The sequence below is a fragment of the Cetorhinus maximus genome, chromosome 6, assembly GCF_964194155.1.
Source record: "Cetorhinus maximus chromosome 6, sCetMax3.hap1.1, whole genome shotgun sequence".
NCBI classification, from domain to species: domain Eukaryota; kingdom Metazoa; phylum Chordata; class Chondrichthyes; order Lamniformes; family Cetorhinidae; genus Cetorhinus; species Cetorhinus maximus.
The window spans coordinates 1,174,980-1,193,179 of record NC_135884.1 but is presented as its reverse complement, the minus strand read 5'-3'; the positions used below and the strand labels follow the sequence as shown (position 1 = coordinate 1,193,179).

General features: G+C 45.6%; 1 protein-coding gene across 1 annotated transcript in view; it reads left to right on the top strand.

Moving 5' to 3' along the window:
- Positions 1-18,200, top strand: part of qars1 (glutaminyl-tRNA synthetase 1) — an 86,404-nt gene that overhangs the window by 30,166 nt on the left and 38,038 nt on the right. The window contains exons 8-12 of the mRNA XM_078543041.1: positions 1,589-1,660; positions 7,366-7,451; positions 10,664-10,750; positions 15,414-15,513; positions 16,866-16,944. Of these exons, the coding sequence (XP_078399167.1) occupies positions 1,589-1,660; positions 7,366-7,451; positions 10,664-10,750; positions 15,414-15,513; positions 16,866-16,944 (424 nt within the window). The remainder of the gene's footprint in view (positions 1-1,588; positions 1,661-7,365; positions 7,452-10,663; positions 10,751-15,413; positions 15,514-16,865; positions 16,945-18,200) is intronic.

Here is an 18,200-nt window from a genome sequence, read left to right as displayed (position 1 = left end):
CTCTACACTGCCCCATTAAACACTCCCAGGACAGGTACAGCACGGGGTTAGATACAGAGTAAAGCTCCCTCTACACTGCCCCATTAAACACTCCCAGGACAGGAACAGCATGGGGGTTAGATACAGAGTAAAGCTCCCTCTACACTGTCCCCATCAAACACTCCCAGGACAGGTACAGCACGGGGTTAGATACAGAGTAAAGCTCCCTCTACACTATCCCCATCAAACACTCCCAGGACAGGAACAGCATGGGGGTTGGATACAGAGTAAAGCTCCCTCTACACTATCCCCATCAAACACTCCCAGGACAGGAACAGCATGGGGGTTAGATACAGAGTAAAGCTCCCTCTACACTGCCCCATTAAACACTCCCAGGACACTGTGGCTAAAGGAACAGGGCAGTGACTGGATACTCAAAATCTGTCTGCAACACACAAGTCAGGAGTGTGATGAAATACTTCCTACCTGGCTGAATGCAGCTCCAACACTCCTCTGGAAGTTTGACGCTATCCAGGACAAAACAATCTGTTTGATTGGCAGCCCTCCAATAATCTTTAATACTCACCCCCTTCATTGTTACTGCAACATGACTGTAGTGCATACAATTACAAGGTGCACTGCTGCACTCAGCAAGGTCACTTCAACAGCACCTCTCAAACTCGTGAACTCCTCCATCTAGGAGGTCAAAAGCAGCAATGTCATGGGAAAGCCATCACTCCCAAGTCTCACACCATCCTGATTCAGGTATATATAACCATCCTTTCTGGTTACTGGATCAAAAATCCTAGAATTCTCTGCCCAACACCAGATTCTCAGGGCAACCAGGGGTAACCAATATCCCAAGAACAAACTTTTTTTAAAAAGTTAATGTTTCAGCTGGAGGCTTCATTATAATTAACCTGCACCTGAAATTTTAGCCTGACTTCCCTTTCACAAACTGACTGCATCTGTCTGACAAGGTTCTGTTCTCAGTTCTGATTTCTAGCATGCGTCAGTTGTGTCTTTGTCTTTGCTTGGCCCCCACAGTTTTCAGATTTTTCTATATGGGGATATCTTACCTCTGAAAAACTTTGTCACCTACTCGAAGGAAATCAGAAATGTGTTTTAACTTGTAAAATGTAAGTGAAATAAGGTTCTTGGCAATCAACCAATATGGAAATGCTTCAACTTATTAATGGAACCGGTGCAGTGTCAGTGATCTAAGATAATTAAATAAGTGTAGATAGTGAGATTATTTAATGAGGGAGTACAGAACCGGGGGGGGGTGCAATCTTAAAATTAGACTAAGCTGTTCAGGGGTGATGATGTCAGGAAGCACCTCTTCGCACAAAGGGTGCTGGAAATCTGGGACTCTTTCCCCCAAAAGACTGTTGAGGCTGGGAGTCAGTTGACAATTACAAGCTAAGACTGATGGATTTTTATTGGGTATGGATATTAAATGTTAAAGGACCAAGCCATGATCTAATTGATTGGTAGAACAGGCTCGAGGGACTGATTGGCCTTGTCCTATTCCTCTGTAAGTAACATTATGACAAGCTAAACTGGCCTGAAATATAAAGATTTGTTTTTCCTCTTCTGTTGCCCGCAGGTGAGGCAAAGGTGGAGTCAGCATCTCTCATGGAACAGCTGCATGGAGAGGCAATGAAGTTTCATAAGCCTGGTGAGTGGTGGTGCCTGTTATATTCCAGAAAGCCAGGTGGTGAAGGATAGAACTGGAACCAATCTTTACACACTTTTAGGAGCTTTTATTTATACATGTTACATACATGCACCTTTTAATCCAACAGCCACAGTTTCAGTCTGTCCCTATTTCGAGAAACACAGGTGAATCCCCCATTAATGCCTTTCACCTGTATACAATTAACAAATTCCCCTCTCTCTCTCTCTTTCAATAAAAAATTAACTTTATATGTACAACCAAAATTTCAAAATAAATTAAATCAAAGACTTTCATATTCTGTACAAAGCGTTGCGAGATGCTCCTCCTCTTAGACCCTTAACAATTTGTAAATGCATTTCCTTTTGTAAAACAGTTAGGATTTGCATCCACTCATTTAATTTTAGAGGTTTTATTTCTCTCCAGCATTTGTTTCAAGCCAGCAAAGTCAATCTGTAATTTGTTCTCACACTTTTCTAGAGTGTGCATTATCCTGCAAGGAACAATTACCTACGTAACACTCACTTATGTAACACATGACCATAATATGATAGAATTTTACATTATGTTCGAAAGTGAGGTAGTTCAATCTGAAGCCAGGATGTTAAATATACACAAAGGAAATTATGAAGGCATGAAGGACAAATTGGCTGAGGTAGATTGGGAAAATGCATTAATATGTATGACCGTACATATGCAATGGACAGTCTTTCAAGAATTATTACATGGATTACAGCAATTATACATTCCTTTAAGGCACAAAAACCCAAAGAGAAAAGTCAGTCAACTGTGGCTAACAATGGGAGCTAAAGGATTGTATAAGATTAAAATAAAAGGCCTATAAAGTTACCAGAAATAGCACTGAACCTGAGGATTGGGAAGATTTTAGAATACAGCAAGGGGGACCAAGAAACTGATAAAGAAAGGAAGAATAGAATATGAATGTAAACTAGCAAAAACAGATTGTAAAAGCTCCTATAGGGATGTAAAAAGGAAATGTTTGGTTAAAACAAATGTGGGTCCATTACAGGCTGGGTCTGGAGAACTTATAATGGGGAATAGAGAAACAGCAGAGAAGCTAAATGATTACTTTGTGTCTGTCTTCACTGAGGATGATACAGAAATCTCCCAGAAGTAGAGATCCAAGGGACTAGGGAAAATGAGGAATTGAAGGAAATTAGTGTTAGTAAGAAGGGTGTATTGGAGAAATTAATGGGACTGAAGGCTGATAAGTCCCCAGGACCTGATGATCTACATCCCAAAGTGTTGAAAGAGGTGGCTATGGAGACAGTGGATGCATTGGTGATCATCTTCCAAAATTTTATAGATTCTGGAGTGGTTCCTGCAGATTGGAAGCTGGCAAATGTCACTCCATTATTTAAGAAGGGAGGGAGAGAGAAAACAGGGAACTACAGACCTGTTAGCCTTACATCAGTTGTCGGGAAAATGCTAGAATCTATTATAAAGGATGTGACAAGTGGACACTTGGATAATAATGATCTGATTGGGCAGAGTCAACATGGATTAATGAATGGGAAATCATGTTTGATGAACCTGTTGGAGTTTTTTGAGGATGTTACTAACAGAATTGATAAAAGGGAGTTGGTGAATGTGGTATACTTGGATTTTCAGAAGGCTTTTGATGCCTCCCCCATAGGAGGTTGGTCAGCAAAATTAAAGCACATGGGATAGGAAGCAATATACTGACATGGACTAAGGATTGGTCAACAGACAGAAAACAGAGTAGGAATAAAAGGGTCATTTTCTCAATGGCAGACTGTGACTAGTGGGGTACGGCAAGGATCAGTACTTGGGCACCAGCTGTTCACAATATATCTCAATGATTTGGATGTGGGGACCAAATGTAATATTTCCAGGTTCACGGATGATACACAGCTAGGTGGGAATATGTGTTGTGGGGAAGATGCAAAGTGGCCTCAAGAGGATTTGAACAGAATTAGTGAGTGGGCAAGAACACGACAGATGGAAAAATGTGAGATTATCCACTTTGGTAGGAGGAATAGATGTGCAGAGTATTTCTTAAATGGTGAGAGATTAGAAAGTGTAGATATACAAAGGGACCTGGCTGTCCTCATCAATAAGTCACTGAAAGCTAACATGCAGGTGCAGCAGGTTATTAGGAAGGCTAATGGTATATTAGTCTTTATTGCAAGGGGATTTGAGTACAGGAGTAGTGAAGTCTTGCTTCAATTGTATAGAACCTTGGTTACACCATACCTGGAGTATTGTGTGTGGTTTTGGTCCCCTTACCTTAGGAAGTTTATTATTGCCATAGTGAGAGTGCAGTGAAAGTTCACCAGACTTGTTCCCAGGATGGCAGGACTGTCATATGAAGAGAGATTGGAGAAACTAGACCTTTATCCTCTAGAGGTTTGAAGAATGAGAGGTAATTTCATTGAAATCATAAAACACTTAGAGATAGACAGGGTAGATGCAGGTAAGATGTTTTCCCTGGTTGGGGAGCCTAGAACCAGGGGACACAATTTCAAAATAAGCGGGGAGCCACTTATAACTGAGGTGAGGAGAATGTTTTTTTAACTCAGAGGGTTGTGAATCTTTGAAATTCTCTACCCCAGTGTTGTGGAAGCTCAGTCATTGAGTATGTTTAAAGCAGAGATTGACAGATTTCTAAATGCCAGTGAAATAAAGGGATATGGGGATAGTGTGGGAGAAAAGGCATTGAAGTGGATGATCAGCCATGATCATATTGAATGGCGGAGCAGGCTTGATGGGCTGAATGGCCTCCTCCTGCACCTATGTTCCTATTCAATAGGCATACAATCTATAGTACAACCCCTTTGTAGAATCTCAGTTAAAATATTTGGTAAAAAGAGTCCCATATCCACTGCCTCTTCAAAGCCAGTGTTTCAGCGGTCTGAAGAAGAGTCACACAGACTCGAAACGCTAACTCTGTTTTTCTCTCCATAGATACTGTTAGACCTGCTCAGTTTTTTTCCAGCATTTTCTGTTCTTGTTTCAGATTTCCAATATTTTGCTTTTAATTCAGCAGCCAAAATATGTTTAACAGCCCTTTTATCTCCTTAGCTTCCCAAGCTAACGGGAAAACATTTTCTCTTCTCACCCTTCAAAAATATACCAGCTGCACTCAAATACCCATCAGGAGCATTAGCATCACTAAAAATAACTTTGTCGTCTTTGGGTCACTGAAGCATGCATTTATCAAGATTTAATTTTCCTAATGTGCTTTTTGCCCTTAAAACATTCTCTATTTTTATAAGAGCACAAATGAATTCCCAGTTAATACCTAGCACCTGCATACAATAAGGCACAATTAATAAACAGCTAACAGTGCCCAGACTGTGGCTTGGCATTGTGTAGTATCTGACTAGCAGCGAAACAACATGGAGTTCCTGGCACAGCGACAGGCTGCTGTATCTACCTACCATTAGGTCCATCTCCTTTCGCAATGGGGATTTCGCATCAGTTTTTCATGCTGCTTTCCAATGAAGAATGAATAAATATTGTGTCTGAAACTGGGAGAGGCAGAGCAAGGCCAGTGAATTCTGGGGTGCATCAGTGCTTCAGATAGTGAACATTTATCTCCTTGGTATTCTCATCTTCCTTTCTCTGTGGGGGAGGGATGTGTGTGATGGTGGTGGGGGAGCAATGTTGCAGGTCTTAAAGCAATAGGAGTAGGCAGCAGGCTATGCTCTGGTTTGTCACCAGGTGGTTGCTGTTCAATGTGTTCACAAACCATTCACTGTCCTCGCCACATACTCACTCTCTGCAGTACGAGTCACTGCATAGTGATCAGGCACATGACACTGTCTAATATTTTATTGTCCTCTCATACACAATTTATACAGGGCTATAGGGAGAGAGTGGAACAGTGGAGGAATGGTGATATAGTTCTAAGCCAGAATGGTATGTGGCTTGGAGGGTAACTTGTAGATGGTGGTGTTCCCATACGTCTGTTGCCCTTGTCATTCTAGATGGTAGAGGTCGTGGGTTTGGAAAGTGCTGTTGAAGGAGCCTTGGTGAGTTGCTGCAGCGCATCTTATAGATGGTACACACTGCTGCCACTGTGCATTGCTGATGGAGTGAGTTGATGTTGAAGGTGATGGATGGGGTGCCAGTAAAGCGGGCTGCTTTGTCCTGCATGGAGTCCCAACTTCTTGAATGAGCTGCACTCATCCAGGCAAGTGGAGAGTATTCCATCACACTCCTGACTTGTGCCTTGTACATGGTGGACAGGCTTTGGGGAGTCAGGAGGTGAGTTACTCTCCGCAGAATTCTCAGCCTTTAACCTGTTCTTGTAGTCGCAGTATTTATATGGCTAGTCCAGTTCAGTTTCTGTTGATGGTAACCCCCCCCAGGATGTTGATAGTGGGGGATTCAGCGGTGGTAATGCCATTGAGATTCAAGAGGAAATGGTTAGGTTCTCTTTTGTTAGAAATGGTCATTGCCTGGTACTTGTGTGGCATGAACATTTCTTGCCACTTATCAGCCCAAGCCTGAATGTTGTCCAGGTCTTGCTGCATGTGGGCACGTATCACTTCAGCATCTGAGGAGTTGCAATCATGTGCAAACAGTGCAAAAATCATGCAATCATCAGCGAACATCCCCACTTCTTATGATGAAGAGAAGGTCATTGATAAAGCAGCTGACAAAGGTTGGGCCTAGGACACTACCCTGAGGAACTCCTGCAGTGATGCCCTTGAACTGAGATGATTGATATCCAACAACCACAACCACCTTCCTTTGTGCTAGTGGAGGGTTTGCCACCTAATTCCCATTGACTTTAGTTTTGCTAGGGCTCCTTGATGCCACACTCGGTCAAATGCTGCCTTGATGTCAAGGGCAGTCACTCTCACCTCAACTCTTGAATTCAGCTCTTTTGTCCATGTTTGGACTAAGGCTGTAATGAGATCAGGAGCTGAGTGGCCCTGGCGGAGCCCAAACTGAGCGTCAGTGAGCAGGTTATTGCTGAAGAAGTGCCGCTTGATAGCACTGTCGATGACTCCTTCCATCACTTTGGGATTGATACAGGGCTAAGGGGAGAGAGCAGAGCAGTGGGATTAGCTTTGGGATTGATACAGGGCTAAGGGGAGAGAGCAGAGCAGTGGGATTAGCTTTGGGATTGATACAGGGCTAAGGGGAGAGAGCAGATCAGTGGGGTTAGCTTTGGGATTGATACAGGGCTATGGGGAGAGAGCGTGGCAGTGGGGTTAGCTTTGGGATTGATACAGGGCTAAGGGGAGAGAGCAGGGCAGTGGGGTTAGCTTTGGGATTGATACAGGGCTAAGGGGAGAGAGCGGGGCAGTGGGGTTAGCTTTGGGATTGATACAGGGCTATGGGGAGAGAGCGTGGCAGTCGGATTAATTTGGGATTGATGCACGGCTATAGGGAGAGCATGGGGCAATAGGATTAGTTTGGGGTTCATACAGGGCTATGGGGAGAAAGTGGGGGTGTGGGCCTAGTTTGGGGATTGATACAGGGCCATTGGGAAAGATCAGGAGAATGGGAATAGTGTTAGATTTCGGAATGGGTAAGCAGAAACGCAAAGATGAATGGTCTGTGCTGCATACATCGGTGTGTGTCTATGGTTACATGACATTCGGTAGAGGGAGCAGGCTTTCTATAGATCTGGATTTTATCCTGTTTATTCCAAGATTGTTCAGTTCCAGCTGCAGAATATGGTGATTTTCTTTTTGTTTTAATTATAGGTGAAAATTTTAAGACGGATGGTTACACGGTCACTGCGAACACCATGAACCTGTTGCAGAAACATCTGGAAATTACAGGAGGCCAGGTATGTTGCTTTCAGTCAACCACCTGAACCTGCCCCAGGCTTTGCTTCTCTCAGCCAATCCCTCACCTGGGATGGGTTTGCAGCTGCAGTGTATCTTCCTGTCACCCCCCCTGGCCAGTGTTGCACTCCGTTGAGTGAAGCAGTGCGAGATGCTGAAACAGCAGGTTGTTTTTCAGTAGGTAATATCTTTCGAAGACTAAAGACTGAAGTCCATGAGTATTGCGGCAGCATGCAGAGTATCCAAATAATTCTATGTCGCTAATGTGTTGCTGGGATTAGATGAAGAGGGTTTGAAGGAGGCTAATTTGGAGCATGACCACCATAACGGACCCAGTCGAGCCAAATTGACCTGTTTTCGTGCTGTGAATACTATACCATTGATAGCAATATCTGCAGCTCCTCCATTTTCCATTGTGGGTCAGTGACTAGGAGATGATGCCATGTTGATACCATTGCTTCCTGTGTAGAGTAACTAAACTGTTGGCAGGCTGTTACAGTGATGCTGAATCAGTCTGTTGGAGTATGGTCAGTGGGTAGGGCACAAGGAGCCACCAACTTGGCACTTTTGCTAGGAGGGAAGAAGGAACACTGCCACACACAGTTATTTGAATGTGGAAGGAACAGCTGGGAAAAGTGAGTCACAGTATTTACGAGGGATGCATCTGTAGAAGAAAAATATCTAAAGGTTCAATGAACATAGAGTCGTTAGGGCACAGAAGGAGGCCATTTGACCCGTCAAGTTCATAGGGAAATGGAGCTGTCGTGGTTGTATTACCACAGGCACAATGGGCCGAATGGCCTCTTCTGTGTGATAATTCATGCTGTTTTCCGTCAGCTTCCTGGTGTTTTGTTGCTACAGTAAGGCAACAGAGCAGAGAGTTAGCAGAAAGGGGTAAAGCAGGCACAGAGAAGATCAGGTGTCATGCTCACTCCACCCATCAGTTTACTCTTCCCTCCTGCAGCTGGTGATACCTGTTGCTGTTGTGCTTGAGCAAGGACGTCACTAACGTTCAGACGCCACCTTGTGCACATTCCTGTTGTGAGAGTGTAGAGCAGTGGTTCTTAAATGTTTTTTTTGTCCTCAAACCAGTTAGGCAGGGCAAAAGGCCCTGTTGTCCTACCCCGTCCGCTTTCTCTTGTCACTGCCAAAATTTCATCAGAATTAATGGGAAGTATGGCATTGCTTTTGATGAGACACCAGTGAGGAAACATCTGGTGAAGAACTTCAGTCTCGTGTCAGGCTCCACGTTCAGCCAGTTCTTCTTTGTTTGAAAATCCCATCTCACAGTTGTACGTTATGAAAGCAACATAAATCCTGTTTACAAAACTACACTGGCCACCTGACAGTAGTTATACCATTGGACAGAGCATTACACAAGAAATTATTGGAACATGTAACAAAGCAATGTAATAATTGTGGGGCACTGTAATCATCTTATAGACTAGACCAATCAAATTGGTAAAGGTGATTTAGAAGGTGAGTTTGTAAAACCGTTTCCTACAGCAATATGTTGTGAAATCAACCAGGGGTAAAGCTATTTTAGATCTAGTACTGTGGTATGCAACAGGTTTAATTCAGTAACCTCATAGCAAAAAAATCAGCTTGGAACTAATGGTCATAATACAATTGAATTTTGTGTTAAATTTGAAGGCGACACACTCCAATCACAAACAAGGATCTTAAACTTAAAGCCAATCACATAGGCATGAGGGGAGAATTGGCTAAGGTTAATTGGGTAAATAGACTAAAAGGCATGGCTGTCAACAAACAGTGGGAAACCTGCATTCAGTTGCTTGGTAGTACAGAACTTGAATATTGCTGAAATGAGACATTTTGTTGAAGCTTTTCATCTTGCAGTCAACAGGACAAAACCAATGTCAAATCTCAAAATATCCAATTTATACTACAGGAGAAATGGGTGCTGATCGGTTGGCAAGTCAACCCTGGTTGGCTGAGGCATTGCCATGAGAAAGTAACAGTGGAACTGGACCTCAACTCCCCCCCACACTGAGAGACCTCGTTTTCCCCCCCCCTCACTGAGAGACCTCGTTCCCCCCCCCCTCACTGAGAGACCTCGTCTCCCCCCCCACTGAGAAACCTCGTTCCCCCCCCTCACTGAGAGACCTCGTACCCCCCTCACTGAGAGACCTCGTTCCCCCCCCCCTCACTGAGAGACCTCGTTCCCCCCCCCCTCACTGAGAGACCTCGTTCCCCCCCCTCACTGAGAGACCTCGTTCCCCCCCCCTCACTGAGAGACCTCGTTCCCCCCCCCTCACTGAGAGACCTCGTTCCCCCCCCCTCACTGAGAGACCTCGTTCCCCCCCCCTCACTGAGAGACCTCGTTCCCCCCCCCTCACTGAGAGACCTCGTTCCCCCCCCCTCACTGAGAGACCTCGTTCCCCCCCCCCTCACTGAGAGACCTCGTTCCCCCCTCACTGAGAGACCTCGTTCCCCCCTCACTGAGAAACCTCGTTCCCCCCCACCACTGAGAAACCTCGTTCCCCCCCCCCACTGAGAGACCTCGTTCCCCCCCCCCCTCACTGAGATACCTCGTCTCCCCCCCCACTGAGAAACCTCGTTCCCCCCCCTCACTGAGAGACCTTGTTCCCCCCCCTCACTGAGAGACCTCGTTCCCCCCCTCACTGAGAGACCTCGTTCCCCCCCTCACTGAGAGACCTCGTTGCCCCCCTCACTGAGAGACCTCGTACCCCCCCTCACTGAGAGACCTCGTACCCCCCCTCACTGAGAGACCTCGTACCCCCCCTCACTGAGAGACCTCGTACCCCCTCTCACTGAGAGACCTCGTACCCCCCTCACTGAGAGACCTCGTTCCCCCCCCCTCACTGAGAGACCTCGTTCCCCCCCCCTCACTGAGAGACCTCGTTCCCCCCCCCCCTCACTGAGAAACCTCGTTTCCCCCCCCATCACTGAGAGACCTCGGTCCCCCCCCCACCCCTCAATCGGAGACCTCGGCCCCCACGCACCCCTCACTGAGAGACCTCGGCCCCCCTCACCAAGAGACTTTGTCCCCCCCCTCACTGGGAGACCTCGGTCCCCCCACTTTCTGCATCCCCACATTGGGTTGAAAGTCTGGCCCGTACGTCTTTATCTGATGGGAATTAATCAGAACGCAAATGCGTTGAGACATTAGGAATCATGACTCTGGTCAATTTGATTCCGCAGATTGTTTATTGTTCCTTTAAATTCTCAGGTACGAACACGGTTTCCACCTGAACCCAACGGTATTCTCCACATCGGCCATGCAAAGGCCATCAACTTCAACTTCGGCTATGCCAAGGTGAGCATTCCCAGGAGCAGTTATTTCTTTCTTATTCATTCACGGGATGTGGGCTTCACTGGCTGGGCCAGCATTTAATGTCCATCCCTAATTGCCCTTGAGAAGGTGGTGCTGAGCTGCCTTCTTGAACCGCTGCAGCCCGTGTGGCGTAGGTACACCCACAGTGCTGTTAGGGAGGGAGTTCCAGGATTTTGACCCAGCAACAGTGAAGGAACGGTGATATATTTCCAAGTCAGGATGGTGAGTGACTTGGAAGGGAACTTCCAGGTGATGGTGTTCCCATCTATCTGCTGCCCTTGTCCTTCTAGATGGTCGTGGCCTTGGGTTTAGAAGGTGCTGTCTCAGGAGCCTTGGTGAATCCCTGCAGTTCATCTTGTAGATGGTACACACTGCTGCTACTGTGCGTCGGAGGGCGTGAATGTTTGTGGATGTGGTGCCAATCAAGCAGACTGCTTTGTCTTGGACGGTGTCAAGCTTCTTGGGCATTGTGGGAGCTGCACTCATCCAGGTAAGTGGGGAGCATTCCATCACACTCCTGACTTGTGCCTTGTAGATGGTAAACAGGCTTTGGGGAGTTAGGAGGTGATTTACTCACCACAGGATTCCTAGCCTCTGACCTGCTCTTGTAGCCACAGTATTTATGTGGCTAGTCCAGTTCAGGTTCTGCTCAATGGTAACCCCCAGGATGTTGATCGTGGGGGATTCAGTGATGGCCATTGAACATCAAGGGGTGATGGTTGGATTCTTTGTTGTTGGAGATGATCATTGCCTGACACTTGCGTGGCGCGAATGTTACTTACCACTTGTCAGCCCAATCCTGGATATTGTCCAGGTCTTGCTACATTTGGACATGGACTGCTTCAGTATCCGAGGAGTCAAGAATGGTGTTGAACGTTGTGCAATTATCAGTGAACATCCCCACTTCTGACCTTATGATGGAAGGAAGGTCATTGATGAAGAAGCTGAAGATGGTTGGGCCCAGGACACTACCTTGAGGAACTCCTGCAGTGATGTCCTGGAGCTGAGATGACTGATCCCCAACAACCACAACTATCTTCCTTTGTTCTAGGCATGAGTCCAAACAGTGGAGAGTTTTCCCCCAGATTCCCATTGACCCCAGTTTTGCTAGGGCCCCTTGATGTCATACTCAGTCAAATGCGGCCTTGATGTCACTCTCACCTCACCCTCTGATCCATTGGTTGTGGATCGCTGAGCTCTGTCTATCACTTGGTGCTTATGCTGTTTGGCATGCAAGATGTCCTGTGTTATAGCTGCACCAGGTTGGCACCTCAATTTTAAGTATGCCTGGTGCTGCTCCTGGCATGCCCTCCTGCACTCTTCATTGAACCAGGGTTGACCCCCTGGCTTGATGGTAATGATGGGTGATATGCTGGGCCATGAGATTACAGATTGGGTCCGAGTTCAATTCTGCTGCTGCTGATGGCCCACAGTGCCTCATTAATGCCCAGCCTTGAGTTGCTAGATCTGTTTGCAATCATTTAGCAAGGTGGTAGTGCCACACGACACAAGAGAGGGTACCCTCAATGATTGTGCAGTGGTCACTCCTACTGATAGTATCATGAACAGATGCATCTGCGGCAGGCAGATTGGTGAGGATGAGGTCAAATATATTTTTCCCTCTTGTTGGTTTCCTCACCACCTGCTGCAGGCCCAGTCTAGCAGCTATGTCATTTAGACCAGCTCGGTCATTAGTAGTACTTCCGAGCCACTCTTGGTGATGGACATCTGGGCCCTTGCCACCCTCAGTGCTTCCTCCAAGTGATGTTCAACATGGAGAAGCACTGATTCATCAGCTGAGGGAGGGCGGTATGTGGTAATCAGCAGGAGGTTTACTTGCCCATGTTTGACCTGATGCTACGAGACTTCATGCCTAGGTCGATGCCAGGTAGTCCATCCGGTTTCATTCTTTTTTGGTGACTTTGTAGTGTTTTGTTACAACTGAGTGGCTCGGACATTTCAGGGGGCATTTAAGAGTCAACCACGTTGCTGTGGGTCTGGAGTCAGTGCTGACCTGAGGAGGTTGAGGTGAGGATGACTGCCTTTGACACCAAGGCAGCATTTGACTGAGTGTGGCAGCAAGTTGCCAAAGAAAATGTCAATGGGAATCAAGTAGAAAACTCTCCACCAGTTTGAGTCATACCCAGCATAAAGGAAGACCCTGGACCTGATGTTCTACTTCCAGAGTGTTGAAAGAGATGGTTGTAAAGATAGTACCACATTGGTGGTCATTTTTCAAAATTCTGTAGAGTCTGGAATGGTTCCTGCTGATTGGAAAGTGACAAATGTAACCCCACTGTTTGAAAAAGGATGGCGAGAGAAAACAGGGAACTACAGATTTGTTAGCCTGACATCAGTCCTGGGGAAAATGTTAGAATTTATAATAAAGGATGTGGCAACAGGACTTAGAAAATAATGATAGGATTGGGCAGAGTCAACATGGATTTATGGAAGGGAATTAATTTTTAACAAACCTGTTGCAGTTTTTGAAGATGTAACTAGCAGAATTGATAAGGGGAACCAGCGGATGTGGTATATTTAGATTTTCAGAAAGCTTTTAATAAGGCCTCACACATTCAGTAAACAAAATTAGAGCACATTTGGATGTGGGGATTAAATGTAATATTTCCAAATTTGCAGATGACACAAAATTAAGTGGAAGTGTGAGTTGTGAGGAGGATGCAAAGATGCTTCAAGGGGATTTGGAAAGGCTAAGTGAGTGGGCAAAAATTTGGCAGCTGGAATATAACGTGGAGAAATGAGAGGTTATCCACTTTGGTAGGAAAAACAGAAATACAGAGTATTTCTTAAATGGTGAGAGGCTGGGAAGTGTTGAACTTCAAAGGGACTTGGGTGTCCTTGTTCGTGACTCACTGTAAGCTAACAGGCAGGTACAGCAAGCAATTAAGAAGGCAAATGATATGTTGGCTTTTATTATAAGTGGATTGGAGTAGGAGTAAAGATGTCTAACTGCAATTGTATACAGCCTTGGTGAGACCACAGCTGGAGTAGTGCCTGCAGTTCTGGTGTCCTTACCTAAGGAAGGACATAGTTGACATAGAGGGAATGCAATGAAGGTTCACCAGACGAATTCCTGGGATGGAGGGATTGACCTATGAAGAAAGATTAAATAGACTGGGCCTTTATTCTCTGAAGTTCAGAAGAACGAGAGGTGATTTTATTCAAATATAAAAAATTCTCTCAGGGCTCGACAGGGTAGATGCAGGAAGGATATTTCCCCTGGCTGAGGGGGAATCTAGAACCAGGGGACACAATCTCAGAATAAGGGGCAGGCCATTTAGGACTGAGATCAGGAGAAATTTCTTCACCCAGAGGGTAGTGAATCTTTGGAATTCTCTGCCCCAGAGGGCTGTGGAGGTTCAGTAGTTGAGTATGTTCAAGACTGAGATCGATAAATTTCTACATATTAAAAACATCCAGGGATACGGGGATAGCTGGAAGATGGTGTTGAAGTAGATCAGCCATGATCTTATTGAATGGGGGAGAGGGCTTGAAGGGCTGAATGGCATACTCCTATTTCTTATGTTCTTATTGTTGTGCATCGTTGGAGACTTATTATCTCAGTCACAGGATATCGCTGCAGGGAGTTCCTCAGGGTAGTGTCCTAGGCCCAACATTCTTCAACTGCTTCATCAATGACCTTCCCTCCATCATAAGGTCAGAAGTGGGGATGTTCGCTGATGATTGCACAATGTTAAGCACCATTCGTGACTCCTCAGATACTGAAGCAGTTCATGTCCAAATGCAGCAAGACCTGGACAGCATTCAGACTTGGGCTGGTAAGTGGCAAGTAACATTTGTGCCACAAAAGTGCTAAGCAGTGACCATCTCCAACAAAAGAGAATCTGATCATCACCCCATGACATTCAATGGCATTACCATCTCTGAATCCCCACTGTCAACATCCTGAGGATTACCATGGACCAGAAACAGAACTGGACCAGCCATATAAATACAATGGCTACAAGAACAGATCAGAGCCCAGGAATTCTGCAGCTTATAACTCACCTCCTGATTCCCCAAAGCCTGACGATCATCTCCAAGGCACAAGTCAGGAGTGTGATGGGATACTGTCCAATTGCCTGGGTAAGTGCAGCTCCAACAACACTCATGAAGTTTGACACCATCCAGCACAAAGCAGACCGCTTAACTGGCACCCCATCCACCAGCTTAAACATTCACTCCCTCCTCCACCAATGCACAGAGGCAGCAGTGTGTACAATCTACAAGATGCACTGCTGCAACTCACCAAGGCTCTATATCTCTCTTCCTTCACTGTTACTTGGTCAAAATCCTGGAACTCCCTCCCTAACAGCACTGTGGATGTACCTACTCCATATGGACTGCAGTGGTTCAAGAAGGCAGCTCACCACCACCTCCTCAAGGGCAGTTAGGGATGGGCAATAAATGTTGGCCCAGTCAGCGATGCCCATATCCTATGAATGAAAAGTGAACTGAGTCTAAACTGCTTTTCTGAACCCCATCCTTCTTGGCTGTTGAAGAGCTGTAAGATCTTTCTAGTGAAATATTCAGTCTCTGTCACTCGACAACTCCCTCCCAGGGCGAGGGCTAAAAGTGCTCTATAATTCCAAGTTATATTTACTGAGTTTACCATTAATTACAGGCGAATGGCGGAATCTGCTTCCTTCGCTACGACGATACGAACCCAGAGAAAGAAGAGGAGAAATATTTCCGGGGTATCAGGGACATTGTGGAATGGTTAGGTATGTAACAGGATGGGCAGAAATCCAGACAGATCCAGTCATGTTTTCATGTTAAATCTCTGGGGCCTTTTGTTTATTGTGTTGATTTGTAACAATTTGTTTCTGCGCCATTTCTCAGAAGAAGCACCCGTGCAGTCAGACTGCTGGTGCCGAGCAGCCCCTGGCTCCGAGGCCCCCCTTCCCCCCACCCTGGTGCCGCACGGGCTCCCCATTGATCCCAGACATGTTGAAGGAGAGACCCTGGATTATGTTGAACATGTCCCATACCTTTGGCAGCCACCTCTCTCAAAAGGCCACCACTAGGGAGATCACACACCAGACCAGCTGTGCCAGCTTTGCCTTCTATCAACTCCGACAGTGAGTGTTTGATGACAACAAACCTCTGCAAGTCAACATAAGTCCTAGCTTACAGAGTTGTCATCACCATATTCCTGTACTGCAGTGAGACCTGAACTGTCTGTCAGTGACACGGAGAATTTCCAGATTTAATGGGAGGACCACCAAACAAACGCTAGTGTCCTTCTTGAAGCCAGCTCCACAAGTGTTCAGGCAAAACGCCTCAGAAATCAATTCAATGGGCTGGACACTGTTCAGATGGCCGAAAGTGGTCTCCACTTGCCAGATCCTGTTTTCTCAACTCTCAAATGGCCAGTGTTCAGGAGAGGACAAAGAAAATGCTTCAAGGACACTCTGAAGCTCTCCTTGAAGCATTGGCATTAATAACTGGGAGAAGCGTGCTACCAATCAGACAAAATTGCGAAAACCTGTCCCTGACAGCTGCATCACTCTTTGAATCCAAACCTTAATGATGAGGTAGAGCGGCAGCGGAGGTGGAATCCCGCACTCCAGATCCCACTAACACATGGGACGTCCCCAACCCCCGCCCATCCCCCCCCATGTGTCCAAAGATCTGCGGGTCGAAAATTGGCCTGTTCAGTAACAAGCAGACCCGGGGCAGAAACTCGTAACCCTGAGTAGATGTCATCCTCGAATCGAGGGACAGCTGGTGACGGCACTTTGAATGGTAGCTACAGGAAGAGAGCATTGGACTCTTCACTCTGGTCCAATCTGGCTAATCCAGAAAGGACAAGAAGCCCTTCAATGTGTTGCTGACATTACCTCTGGTGATTGGGGTACACAGGTTTTGTCCCTGATAACTGCTGATCCAGATCGATTCTACTTTTGGGTAAAATGAAGGAGAGAAAGCTAGTTAGGAAATGTAACAGAGAAACCCACACATTCAGGACGGTTTGCTTAAAATTATCTGTGCCAACTGAACGCTGGCTGAGTAGCTTGGGGACAGAGCAGAATTGGCCTGCTGCTAACTGCAGTTACTTGATTACTTTTTCAAGGTTACAATCCGTATGCCGTGACTCATGCTTCTGACTATTTTGACCAGCTGTACGAATGGGCGGTGGAACTCATTAAAAGGTGGGTCATGTTAGCGATTGCGCCAATCTATCCATCAGGCCCATTTCAACATTTATGCTCCATATGAACCTTATTCCACCCCTCTTCATCTAACCCTATCAGCATAACCTTCTAATCCTTTCTCCCTTGCTTGTTACCTAGTTTCAATCCGGTAGTTTCATGGTCACCTATACTGATACTAGTTTTTTTTATTCCAGATTTATTTAATTAAAATTCCCCAGCTGCCATTTGAATTCATGTCTGAATCATTAGTCAGGCCTCTGAATTACTAGGCAAATAACATAACCACTATGCTACCATGACTAAGTGGGTTATTCATGACTATCTTATGTTTATGGCCCTCAGTCTTGACTCTCCACAAGTGAGAGAATTAATAAAAATAAACAATTGGTGTTCGACTTTCACTTGGGACGTAACTGGCAAACTAATTGATGAAAATGTAAGAGAAGTGAATATATTGACTCAAATAATACGGCATAGTTCTAGTTTATAGTTATTATGCTTATTTATTTCCTCATATAACACAAAATAAATCACTTGTAGATGCTGCTCTAAATTTTACCCCTGCTTTATGAATCTCTTTTTTGTTATTTCTCTTCGAAGGCGACAGACACGTTAGTAAATACTTAAAACAAATGACCAGAACCAAACAAGATTAACCATATAAATATAAAAACAAAAAGCTAAAAGCTACTGCGGATGCTGGAAATCCAAAACAGAAACAGAATTACCTGGAAAAACTCAGCAGGTCTGGCAGCATCGGCGGAGAAGAAATGAGTTGACGTTTCGAGCCTTCACGGCCCTTCGGCAGAACTGAAGCATAGTTAGGAGAAGGGAGAAATAAATTGGTTTAAGGTGGGAGGGGGGGGGGCGGCGGAGACATTGAGGGATTAACCATATGTTAATTGAAAACCTATTTGATTAAATCCCACAAGATATTTGTATTTGAATTGAGTGGCTTGGCCCCTCCCTCAAGCATAACACTGAAAACCTCTGGCAGTTTGTACCACTGGGATATTATCTCTGAGTAGCTCTGGTTTTAAGTCCTGCAGAGTGTGACAGAATTAAAGAAGCAATACCATGTTAACTATTGGATAGCAGTGGTTAATTTTTTCGCATCCCCGCCCCCACCTTTCAGCCCTCTCCTTCCCATCCACCATTCATCACACAACCCTCTGCTTGCTGTCCTCCCAAACCACCATAGTCACCCGACATGCTGTATAATTTCTTCCAAAACAACTGCCATCACCACCTCC